Consider the following 13,342-nt stretch of genomic DNA (forward strand, 5'->3'; position numbering starts at 1 on the left):
GGATCAGGCAAACGTATGAAGAAATTACGCCTTCTCTCTTTTAAGAAGTATTCAAGTAAGTTATGGAACGTCAGACCGACTCATATCGGTGTGAAGGTATGTAGGGTCTGCAGTATCCTTGACCTAGGGAGGGATTTATTGTGTGAAGGATGCAAGGGAGTACCCAGGAAAATAAAATACCCCCACGTTGAACCATATCTTGAATAGCAATAAGAGAGGAGTGTGATGACCAAGCCCATCAGTCATGAAGGGGATTGCTCCCTAAGATGGAATTCTGAAATTGTCTTCCAACCCTTCAAACTTCTTTCAACCTTTTACTCCTCATTTCCTTCCTCCTCTCATCTTTCATTCTGTTTCTTTTCCACTCTTTCATCCTTTGCTCCCACTATTCTTTTTCCATCCACTCTTCCTTCTGTACACCCCTCTTTCTATCTTTTCCTTTTCGTCCTTTCTCCATCTGTCCCCATATACAGCGTCTGTTCTTCCCGCTCTCCATCTGAACATTTATCGATCCAAACACCCAACTATATTTCCAATCTTTTTAAATCTATCCATTCTTCTCCTTGTTCTTCATCAGTCTCTGCATCCATCCCCTCTGCTCTTCATCCACTCCTCTCCACTCATTCTCTCCATTTACTCTTTTATTTATTCACTCTATCCATCCATCCTCTCCATCCATCACTCAACTATCTTGGCATCCATCCATCTACCTGTCCTCCTCACCATTTATCCACCATTCTGTCAGCATTACCTCCTTCCCCCTTTTATGCTCCCTTGGTTCATTTGTTCCCCCATCCCACACCTGCATCATACTATCCTCCCACAGGGGTATCAAAGCTTCTATTTGAGACCATCATTCTCTGGTCACAGGAAAAGGAGTTTTAAGCAAAATATTTAATATTTATGTTAATCAGAGCTGCACCCACACAGCCCCGCTCAACCTGCTAAAGTGAAGACTCATGATGCCCTGTATAAATAAGTATGATACATTGCTTTATGTATCCCATGTACAGTGATGGGGTATTATGTTACCTATTGCTGTTTTGATATAGAGCTATCAACATACAAAATACACATTTAAAAAAATCAATTGAAACTCAAATTACATTGCTATTGTTTCTCGGAAATTGATTTAGTAATGACTGATGATAATGTTGATGGCAACAGGGCCACTTACCTCTTCCAACATGTTCTTATCTTGCAAGAAGATAAAATCACACAGCTTATTATTATGCTGGGGACCCAAATAAAGATTAATCTGTGCCAAAATCATTGCATACGGGGTTAGTACTCACATCGTTCACAGAAAGTCCCTCTCCACCCTGCTGTGCATGTGCAGGCTCCGCTAACATGATCACAAGCCGCCCCGTTATCGCACTGGCAGCGGTGCCTGCAGTTGGGCCCAAACCATCCTGTTGGACACCCTGAAACAAAGACGAGAGAGAAATGAAAAGTCCCATCATTGTTGTTACTTTTTAGATCGGGTCAGCTCCTGGTAATGGATATTAACAATGCAGAAGAAACTTTGTTTTTGTTGATTATGGCCTTTTGAGTTGGGGTTGCTCTACATGTTTTATTATACGGTCTATGCCTCAACTGTGGTACTAAGGAATAGGAACGGGTGGTTTCGACCCACATTACCATTTTGTTCCCAGATGTAAGACGTTTGAAGCTCAGCCTTCGAAATTTGGTTACATGATTCAATGATGACAAAGACCCTCAGAAAAGTAATTGTCACAGTTACAGAAAACCATGGAGTTGGTTCCTGACAATGTTTGCAAAGTTTGATGGATGGTACTGTCACTCATGATGGCCAGCCGGTAAACTTTTCAAAGGTTTTTTGTTTTTCAAAAACAAACTCCCAAATTGGAAGATTAAAAAAAATGAATGTCCCCTCACGTCCTGGAGTCCTTTCAGTGTTTTTATTTCCCTCTTCCAGGTTTTTCCTTTCCATTGTTCACCCTAAATAAGTGTAAAGCCCTACCTCCAACTCTGTTGGTCTGTTGGAGGGGGTATTCGACTGAGCCAATGAGGACTCTGTTACACAACACGTACTGTCCATCTGACTCTAAATAGGGTGTGCTGACCATCAGTTGGGTGGACAAGATATTCTGTCATGTTTGCAACAGAGTACCCTGTCTGACAAATTCTAAATCAAACCCATAGTCTGATTAACTGATCATTTGCCAAATACCTCCGTACTGCTTTATATTGTAACCAAAATCTTCTTTTGTCTCCTTTGCCATATTAAAGCAAAACCATAGTGACCAATAAGGAGCCTGCATCAACAAAGTCATCAGATGGGAACACCAGAATTCCTGTTACAATGATCTCACTCACAAGTGCAATGGCTAAAAATAAAAATAGTGCAGAGGCACAACTTTTTTTTAGCAGCCAGAAGCTGGTGCTGGTAAACACTGGGGTTGCCAAATGCCAAGGTTGCCTAGTGTTTATTACACCACATCCCTCTTTCTTACAGTGTCATACAAATCCTGTCTCTTTCATCCCTGCTTTCTCCGTTTGGTATTGTTTTCCTATCTTTCACTTCCTTGTTCTTTCTCCTGTCAGCCTTTCTTTTTTTTGTTCTGGGTGAGAGTCTGATGTTGCCCACCACCTGCAACCACTGACACAAATTAAATATTGAACGTCAGCACTTGGTTACCTTTGGCAGCACCTAGATACCCGTTGCAGTTGTACATACCTTTCCGAGTCGGTATTAGGAAGGGACGCCTTCAACACGCCCACTTCTAGAACTGAATCATGTAACCCATATTGCGATTCGGTAACAAGTTACTAAATCACAATTTGGGCTTTATGCATCTAAAATGCATTTTTCCTGTTGTAAACAGCCCAATTCTGCAAATCGGGATGTTTCCAAGAGGAAAATTACTTCGAATGTGTGGCCCTATTTTCCTAAATGTTACGGCGCATGAATGAAATCTACTGTTTTGGACTTGCTGCTTTTCTTGGCTTATTTCCTGAATATCAATCCATGAGAAGCTTACTGTGTTCCGGGAGGTACCTACTCTGATCGCAGCGGATTCCGCTGTATCCCGCCTCACAGACACACTGTCCAGTCGCTGGATTGCAGCTCCCGTCGTTGTTGCTGCAGTTGCAAATATTGATGCAATCTGGGCCCCAGTGGCCGGCATCACAGGCTGAAAGGAAACGGATATGCATGGTTAAATGCAAGCATGCGCAAACAGGAGTTTGTTAGTCTCAAATATACCTAATTATAACCGAACATACATTCAGTTATGTATTCATATATGCCTTCAAAGTCATATGCAAAGGCCCATTTTGCCCTGAAGGATCACTAGGTCAGTATAGCACGTCTCTTATTCACCAAAATTGCACATCACTAACACTGGAAATCAAATTAGGAATCGGTTTAATATATTCATTTCAAACGATTTATCAAAATGATCATAGCTATTTCCTTCTAAGTGCACAATCATTCTCCAGTGCTCTAAACTGCTAATAAGCATGTAAAGATGCTTCGGTTACATGCCAATGCAGCTGCTTGCTGTGGGTAACACGTATTCTTTCTCATCTGCAGCAGTTGACTGTGCAAGGGTCTTCTGAAAACTAATAGGATTACTTCAAATTACAAATGACGTAGGCACCAGAAAATTTATTGTTACTTCAATACAAGGTATTTACTATTCCATGGGATAACGTTTCTATTCCGGTCCAGTGACAGCCCAAGATTGCATTTGGGCCTCACAACGTTAAGCTACAGTCGCTAGATCATTTAAATAAAGAACTCACCCCAGAATGCACTTCTCCACCTAGCAGGTTTTTTTGCAACTGGTAGTAACTTCCAAAAATACTGGCTGAAATACTAATAACTGAAAAAGTCAGAACTGTCTGCTACCGATGGAAAGTAAAAGCAGTGCCAATATTAAAACATGACATAAATAAATATTTAACAACGAGAGACACAATGAAGAGAAAAGTGACAAGTCAACCCAATATTCTCGCCCACTTTAGGAACATTTGGGAAAGGTAGCAGTATTCAGTACAGTTTCTGTGCAGTCTGTGGGGCTAATGCAAGACCAGGAGGTCCCAGCTGTCTGAGTACCTGACCCGGAAGCCTAGGGTGCTGCTGCCTACCTCTACGGCAGTTGTGTCCGGTCCAGCCTGGTGAGCAGCGGCAGTCGCCGGTCACTGCGTCGCAATGGCCGTCGTTCTGACATGAGCACCGCATCTGACAGCCGTGCCCGAACCATCCTGCTGGACACACTGTTGGGGAGCAGGAAGGTAGAATCATCATCGGCTGACAACCTTCTTTTGTACATTTGTAAGAAGAACTTGTGGGAACTGGACTGAGCATCCAGCTAACTTATCAGCTCCAAGAGTACCGCTACCAGGACTGATTATCATCTACCTCAATAGAACTCAGTGTATGACAGAGGATATGTGAAAGGTTGACCCTTCCAATAGATGCTATAATTCAAAATGCCTTTATTTGATATTGCCCCAGTGGCACAAGCCTCTGGGCCTAATATCTACCACAACACAATTAACCCAACATGGTGCAATCTTTGTGTCCAACTTTAAAATGAACCTGCTTTCTCTTCCTGCACTCTTCCAGAAGCCACAAAACACTAAACAAAGACTGAACTTAGCAAACAGACCCGACAGTCGTGCAACACTCTGACGCATCACAAAGAAACATGAGAACACACTCGCTGTCAGATACCCACATGCACATAACTGGATTGTCCTGGTTGGGTGAAGATTTTCTAACAAATCAATACATTCTAATACACTGGTCGAGCTGTGGCAGTCACGGGTCAGGCTGCACCATGTATATGATAGGCGTTGTTTATAGGGATTACTCATCCATCTGGTTCGAGGCGATTTTGTGAGGTTTTCTGAGATTGAATGTTGTACTTGCCATTTTGGCAGAGGTTGCCGCTGTATCCGGGTGCACAGAGGCAGGCTCCAGTCACTGGCTCACAGCTGGCACCGTTCTCACAGACAGGACAGATTTCCTGGCAGCCCACTCCCCAATGACCTGCTGGGCACTCTGTAATGGGCATTACAAAAACAAAAAAGACTGGTCACTTGAATTAAACAAGACTTTGGTGTGAAATGCACTGCCTAACAATCCATGAACATTACCAATTCATCCAGGGTGACTAGAAGAAATCCTTAGAACCCTCTCCAAGTCCCGATGAACACCCTTTTCGGTGATTTTGAATAACCGCGCAGCTTTTACTCTTCAAAAGTTCTGGACATACTGTAATTTCCCTTCCCTGGGACTTCTACGGATTTCTCCTTGTCACCCTGGACGAATGGGAATCCATTTGCATTGCCAGTCACTTAACGGGCAGCTTTTGCACTGTTTCTTGACTTTATTCATAACTTTTTATCATTAGTCACTTTTTGTTTTCACGAGTCACTTTGCACAAGAACTTTTCTCACACTTGTTCTACCTATTTGGAGCAATCCATTATTGCTAAGTATATTTATCATTTTGTAAAATAATGCAAATCGTGAGCAATGATTTCTAACCGGGTACTGTGTTTTATTTAAATTGTTTGTATAATGCTGTTGTTTGGATTCCTTGAAGCAATATAGGTTTTCCAAGGATCTTTGTAGGCACTGACAGGGCTCCATTTTCTGTGTACTAATAATCCATGAAGACCGGCATGGTCCTAGATGCTAACTAGCTGGTTTAAGTGGTTAGCCAACCAGCCTGGGTAGGGGCAGTTGGCAGAAGCAAGGAAAAGGATAGGCTAAGAATACAACATAAAGAAGTGGACTTTTAGCATCCTTCTGAAAGTAAGAAATTCTGTTTCCAGTCTACGATACTCTGGGACTGAGATATGGATTGAATTGAAGGAGTGTTCCAATTTGTGAGAAGGGAGTGTGGTGTAATCTGGGAAACAACTGAGAGGGAGTCACGTTGGTTTTTGGTCTCTCACCTTTGCCACAATCATGTCCAGATTTGCCGGAGGGGCAAATGCACATGCCACTGACTCTGTCGCAGGAAGCACCACCACATAAGCAGGACTCAAAACAGTTGACACCGAATTTCCCCTCTGGACACTCTAGCAAAGAGGAAAAGGAGAAAGGAGGTGAACGACAAGAACACAGCTAGCACCTGAATCTCATAATAGGACAATGGTGGTCACCTCTGATCTATTCATTAAGCCACACATTTGTACAGTCTTCCACTGAGTAACTTAGGCCTATATTTATACTTTTTGACGCACAACTGCGCCAACGCAGTTGTGCGTCAAAATTTTTACCGCCGGCTAACGCCATTCCAACGCACCATGCGGGCGCCTTATTAATGGAATGACATTAGCCGGTGCTGCGGACTGGTGTGCGTCAAAAAAAATGACTCACACCAGGCAGCACCGGCGTATGGGAAAATGGGGGTTGTGCGTAAAAAAACTGTGCAAGTCAGGTCTGAGGCAAAATTCAGGCCTCAAACCGGATTTGCGCCATTTTTTTTTACGCCCAACCTCCATTGACATGACTCCTGTCTTAGCAAAGACAGGAGTCATGCCCCCTTGCCCAATGGCCATGCCCAGGGGACTTATGTCCCCTGGGCATGGGCATTGGGCATAGTGGCATGTAGGGGGGCCCAAATCAGGCCCCCGTATGCCACAAAAAAAATCTGAAAAAAATACTTACCCGAACTTACCTTTACTTCCCTGGGATGGGTCCCTCCATCCTTGGGTGTCCTCCTGGGGTGGGCAAGGGTGTCAGGGGAGGGCACCTCTGGGCTCCTTCCGAGCCCACAGGTCCCTTAACGCCTGCCCTGACCCAGGCGTTAAAAAACGGCGCCCATCAGGCTGTGTGCCGTTTTTTAAGGCCTGCCCCCTCCTGTGCGTCAAAATGACGTCAGAGTATAAATAAGGGGCACAGGCCTTAAAGTCATTTTTTCGGAAGGGAACGCCTACCTTGCATATAATTAACGCAAGGCTGGTTCCCCCTTCCAAAAAATGACGCACATGGTGGAATTTTGACGCCCGCGGGGTCGGACGTCAAAGTATAAATATGTGGCAGGGTTTGCGCTGATTGTGCGTCAAAAATTTTGACGCACATTCGGCGCAAACAGAGTATAAATATGCCCCTTAGAACCATAAAACTGGATGCAACCAATAAATACTGGCCTTAGACACTGTAGGTGCAGGGTAGCCATAAGAGTATATGGGCTGGGAGTCTGTCAAAAACGAACTCCACAGCTCCATAATGGCTACACTGAATACTGGGAAGTTTAGTATCAAACTTCTCAGAATAATAAACCCACACTGATGCCAGTGTTGGATTTATAAAAAAATGCACACAGAGTGCATCTTAGAGATGCCCCCTGTATTTTACCCAATTGTTCAGTGCAGGACTGACTGGTCTGTGCCAGCCTGCTGCTGAGAGACGAGTTTCTGACCTCATGCGGTGAGAGCCTTTGTGCTCTCTGAGGACAGAAACAAAGCCTGCTCAAAAAAGAGTGTCACAAGTACTCTTCACGTAGCAAGAGTTCAAAGAACATATGTAGATCTTTTTTTACAAATGATGTCCAAGATTCTTGTCCATCATGCTTCCATCCTGTCTTTCACCACGTGTTCAAGTCACAGCTTAATCAAAAGCGTCTATTTTTACATGTATATTCTGTTGGTCATGTTTTAGACGCTTATTCAGCTGGAGGAAAATCACAAGAACATTGGTGAATATGGCATGTTCAAGGGAAAAGGAAATTAGCACATGCATGCCATTTGTCGCACCCTCTTGCTGTGTAGTCCACAATATTGAGATGTTATTATTGACCTGCAACAATGTTGATTCCAAAATACCTACTACTATTACATCAACTAGATGCTTACATATGGCGATACGAATGGTAAACCTACACTTCTCTAAAACAATTAACTCGACAACAGAAAAGTAGCTGATTACTGCGAAGTTGATATTTGTTATGATCAATATTTTCACCTCAATATACAACCATCATGGTTGTCAAAGTAACCATTACCTGGAGGCTTTTACCCTCAATCTTTATTTGAATGACAGTTCTGTAACCCTCTAAAGAAACATTTCTGACGTCTGTTGACCCCCACTGAATCAGCACTGGAACCCAGGGACCCAAACCTAACACATTTCTAACATTTGAACGTCAAAACAGTACTCAGCAATACAGAAACAACTACACATCAAGCAAATATGCAACATTTCAAATATTTTATTTAGTTCATAAACAAAAAATGAAAAAAATTAAAACTTGAATTTTAATGAAAAACTTGGAGCTTTTCAAAACATAGTTTCATTTCTAAAAGCCAAAGCAAGATGACAAATTCTAACATATCACTGTTTTTCCTACTAATACATGCTCTCTTTTTCTTGACGCATATTAGTGTTGCATTCTTCAACTGAGACCATTAATCCTCTGTAGGAGAGTCAGTTTGCTGATCCCATGAGTCAAGATAAGGACACTAACTTAGGTTTTAGCTTCCAATTCCAAATTCCTTCACACTAGAACATTTTAATAAACTTTCATGTTTGCTTCTGTATGTGCATACACTTAATTATTATTTTAATAATATTTAATTTTCTAAGGAGTCAAACAACCCTTAGTAGGTGTCATGGTACAAACCACTGCTTTACAGGAATACCCAGTTCTATGCCTTTCAATGGAAATTCTCAAACTGGAACATGATGCTTGTTAGACCAGGACCTTTTTTCAGGGACATCCACAAACATTTGCCTTCCTCCTCCTATTGTTCCTGACCTCTTTTTGTTGGTTCAAGGACTCTGGGCACTTTATCACTGCTGATCAGTGCTAAAGTGCATGTTCTCTCCCTTCTAAACTTGGTATGATTTGCTTAGACCTGATTGGCACACTTAATTTACCTGTAAGTCCCTTGTACAGTGGTCTCCCCTATACTCAGGGCCTGTAAATTAAATGCTACTAGTGGCCTGCAGCACAGCTTGCGCCACCCATAGAAGTAGCCTTTCAAACCTGTCTCAGGCCTGCCACTGCAGAGCCTGCGTGCGCAGTTTACTGCCACCCTGACTTGGCAAGTCAAACTACTCACCAAGGCCTAAACTCTCTTTTTGCCACACCTAAGTCATCCCTAAGGTAGGCCCTAGATAACCATATTGGAAGGGTGCTGTGCATGTAATAGGTAGGACATATGTATTTATGTACTACATGTCCCAGTAGTGACAAACAGCCTATTTAGTTTCTCATTACTGTGAGTACAGCTCCTCTCTTAGGATTGCATTGTAAATGCCATGACATATGACTAAGTGGTATTGTCTGATCAATGAGGGCATATTTGGTATGGTTCAATGGTAGTAAGAATTGCTGCTTTCTGGTGTATGTGGATTTTTTATTACCATCGTAGAAATGCCACTTTTAGAAAGTGGACATTTCTCTCTGCTTGTAACTCTGGAGTTTTTTGCTGCATGACTCCAATCCACGTCTGGGGTAGAGTGACAGCTTTGTGCATACTTTTCGGGCAGCCATCACACAGGGAGGGTGAAGGTGTAACAGGAGTACATCTGCATACTTAATGGTCTTTCTGGGCTAGGAGAAGTAGACGTGGGCACACCTGCAACTGTAAAGGCTGTGCCCTCACCTGACACAGAGGGCTCGTTTACCCCTACTGTACTCTGGAGCCAATGCTGGAGGAGGACATTCCTGGAACCAGTTTGGGCTGGTTGGAGCCCCCTCACCACCTTGGTAAAAGCTGAGCAGAATGAGTATAAGTACAGGGGGTTGTCTCACTTATTTTTAGACAATACTGGACTAAAGAACTGGGCCCTAGATGCTGCTGGAGGGACTCGCCAGGAACCGCCTTGAGACTGCTCTGCTATTGTGCTGACCGGGGACCTGCTAGGTGACTGCCACTGCTTTTGAAACCCTTCTGCTGGCATGCTTGTTTGGGCTCTGCAACCTGGTCCCCGCATAGCTGTCTCCAGCGGCTAGGTGGTGACCACACCTTCCACGCTGCTTGTCCCCTTTCCAAGGCACATAAAGAGCACCCATGTCCTGGTGGTGGTGGCATTCCCACTATGCCCAATGCAGGAAAGACCAAAAGGAGTCAGCCGGCAGCCTCTTGCAATATGTGGACAAGCCTGACCTGGATGGTGCCCCGGATGCACATGCGGGCACTTTTTTCTGCAGTGAAATCACCACCGCAGACCGGTGGGTGCGATGGGCCGTGCCACCAGAGACCGGGCCTGCCCGGAGTGTTTCTAAGACCATTGAGCGGTGGCATCTCCTTGGAGGCCTTGTTTTTCTATATCGATTCTCCTCACAGGACGGGGACGAAGACCTCGATGGAGGCCCTGTCCTGCAAAGGGAAAAGAACCATAATCCCAGTGGGAGGAGCACAGGGACTCTGGTATCCATCACAGTGGATTGGGAACAGTTACCACATAACCTCTAAAAGAAGTGCCGAGGTGCTGAGGTCCTCATGTAGGGGCAGCGTGTTGGTGATCCTAGAAGATAATGTGTTTCACTAACTGATTATTGATCATCATACACTGTCAATGTAAAAAAAATGTGCAACAGCGGGATCTGGAACAGCACTCCACTGACATCTCAGGTAAGTGCATTAAAATACTTTTCAGTATATTTTATTTGGGTGAGAGAGAGTTCGGGTCAGAGTGCGTTTGTATATGTGAGCATGTATGCTAGTGTGTGGGATAGTGTGTGTGTGAAGGTGAGTGAGTAGAATGTATAGGTGTGTTTGAGTAAGAGTGAGCAAGAGAGTGAAAATGACTTGGTCGGGGTAAGAGTGAGTGCAATTGTTATGAGCCATGAGGGTTAAGGTCATGTTATATCACTTCCTGTGACAAAGGTTGTATGATGTCACTTCCGCTACCCCTGGCATTATGGTGAATCGACGCCCAAGGACTGTGTGTGCCCCTCATAGATGCTTTAAAAAGGAGACATGTTTACAAGGGATGTTTATGTTCAGATGACTTATATCCACAAAACTCAAAGATTAACAGGGTCGTTTTCAGTTGGCAGTTTGCAGTTGTGTCACCAGTTGATCTAACATAATCTGGTGAGACTACCTCTCCACCGAACATGCGGGTCTCCTGGGCATATATGGTCTCATTCTGAGTGCTCTGGTGTAGCACCTAGAAATTCTGAATCCCGGAGTTAAAGATATCGGCAATTCTGGTAACTCCGGAAGGGGAGTTAACAGGCACAAGTCGGGCCAGTGGTAATAACTCACTAAGGAATCAGTAAGTCCAATTTCCATTCCCCAAGTTATTCTTTATTTCATCCCGCTATTTCACCTAGATATTACCTGCCACATCTGAATTATGTAGGTACTTTTAATCAAGTGGAGGAGAGGCAACTACTGATTGTCCAGCAGCAGTCAACATTCGTAGGGGTGTAGTAAATCCATCACAGGCCCATGCTGTCAGTAGATCTGAAGATCTTCTCTATTGAGGGCAAGCTTCCTGATGCTGACCCCTCCCAGAGTCCGCCATGCAGGGAAATCAATATTAGCCATCACTTGCACGTAGAAAAGTTCCTGTACGTGAAGAACATTGTTTTTGGTCTTTATGAGCTTTCAGAAACAAATACTTAGTTTGGGGTTTATATCTAAACATCAAAAAAGAATTCAAAGACAGGTGTAACTACAGGGTGCCCTGTCAGCATTCAGTTTTGCCAAAAGTGCATCTGTTGCAACAATGGACAAACATATGTTAAAGAGATACCCATTGACAGCAAAGAGGCTCTAAATTCTGTAACTGGTCCTCCACTGGTAGAGAAGGGGTAGGCGCTGCCCCAGCTTATTGCTTAGTCAGAATAAACACAAAGACCTGCACTTGTTGAAGTCAGAATTTTAACCCATGCTGCAGAAAAGAGCAAAAGAGCTCTAAAAAATAGTTACAAAACATCACTCTAAGGTTGGATTTTAATTCAGGCATATCTCCAGTGAAAAAGAAAGCTGTAATAGAGCGGTGACCCATTCTGGATCTGTGCCAACGCAATTTTTGTCGGAGGAAACAATCAAACATTCAAAATGATAATACTCAAAGAAGTATTACCACGTCTAATGAGGAACACATAAATGCCATCACTGGATCTCAAATAGCATATTTTTGCATTCCCATTCACAGACAGCATTGTAAGTTCCTAAGATTCGAGGTAGTCAGTTGCCACAATTTTTAATCCTTCTTTTTGGCCTTCGATCTGCAACCAGAATCTTTACCAACTGCATGGCTCTGGTCACAGCCTTCCTTCGGTTTCTAGGACATCAAATCTACGATTTCCTAGGAGACTGGATGTTCAAGGGCTTGTCCATAAGCTCTACAAGCTGGTAGCAACGTGTAGCAGACTCCAGAGTCTGTGGGTCTCCAGATCAAGAAAAGCAAGTCTTCTCTGACACCCTCAAAGAACATTCACTTCTTAGAAGCACTCCTGACCACAAAACAGCATGGGCGCAGATGCAGTGTGTCCCTCATTCGCATAGGGACACGCCCCTATGCAAATGAGAGGACACCCTCTTGATAGCACCAGAGCTGCATGTGAGCAGGCACTGTTTGTATTAATGAAGGCCTGGTCAAGTATCTGCAGCCTCTGCTGCAACACAGCAGTCCACAGGGACGCAAAAAAGTGCGCACCCGTATGTTGCTCCCCATGGGCACTGCTCGTAAAATGGCACCAGGATGTTCTCTCTGAGAAGTGCGCAACCACTCTCCTGACGGGCCTCGCAGGCTTTACTTCAAAGAGAAACCAGAAAGTTATTTTGTTTCTCTTTAATCTTGGTACAGCTCAGTGCCAGGGCAGAGTTACAGACAAACACAGACAAGAAGGGGCACACTTCACGCATAGGAGACTGACCCACTCCCCCAGCACCACGCTGTAGGGGGTGCGTTGTGCCCCTGGTCCTTGTGCAAACATGCAACTCTCAGCTCCTGGTTTGCACTTTAATTATGGGATGGAATACCGCGAAGAAAGGGCTCAGGAGGGTAAGTGTTGTGTAGAATATTTTGGGGAATGTATCTTTTCTAATGTATGTTTTAATGGTTTTAAGATGTGTGGGACAGAGGCCTCAATGTGACCTCAGTAGCAGGGAATGTGATTCACTTCCGGTTGGAGAAAGGGGTAATTGATGAAGCGAAAACCACATGTTCTGCTGTATTTAAAAGCTTAAGTCATTTGCTTTAGACAATCTTGGGCCAGAACAGAAATTTAACTTCCTGAAGGGTATAGATGTCACCTCAATAAAGAAACAATGTTACTTTCTCTACGATTAGTGATGGCTGTTAACATTTCTTGCAAGCACTGTAAATGGAAGCATCTTTTTTAAATTGATACCACAAAATGACATCCGCCTTTAGTTTTTAATACCAT

The 13,342-nt window shown here is 43.7% G+C and overlaps 1 protein-coding gene across 3 annotated transcripts in view; it reads right to left on the bottom strand.

Annotated features, from left to right (window-relative positions):
• MEGF6 (multiple EGF like domains 6) overlaps positions 1 to 13,342 on the bottom strand; it is a 1,002,006-nt gene that overhangs the window by 89,619 nt on the left and 899,045 nt on the right. For all 3 annotated transcript variants that reach the window (XM_069239937.1, XM_069239938.1, XM_069239940.1), the window contains 5 exons: positions 5,937 to 6,062; positions 4,904 to 5,035; positions 4,117 to 4,245; positions 3,027 to 3,158; positions 1,296 to 1,424 (listed from right to left, as the gene is read on the bottom strand). In XM_069239937.1, the coding sequence (XP_069096038.1) occupies positions 1,296 to 1,424; positions 3,027 to 3,158; positions 4,117 to 4,245; positions 4,904 to 5,035; positions 5,937 to 6,062 (648 nt within the window). The remainder of the gene's footprint in view (positions 1 to 1,295; positions 1,425 to 3,026; positions 3,159 to 4,116; positions 4,246 to 4,903; positions 5,036 to 5,936; positions 6,063 to 13,342) is intronic.

This window comes from Pleurodeles waltl, chromosome 6 (genome assembly GCF_031143425.1).
Source record: "Pleurodeles waltl isolate 20211129_DDA chromosome 6, aPleWal1.hap1.20221129, whole genome shotgun sequence".
In the NCBI taxonomy this organism is placed as follows: Eukaryota; Metazoa; Chordata; class Amphibia; order Caudata; family Salamandridae; genus Pleurodeles; species Pleurodeles waltl.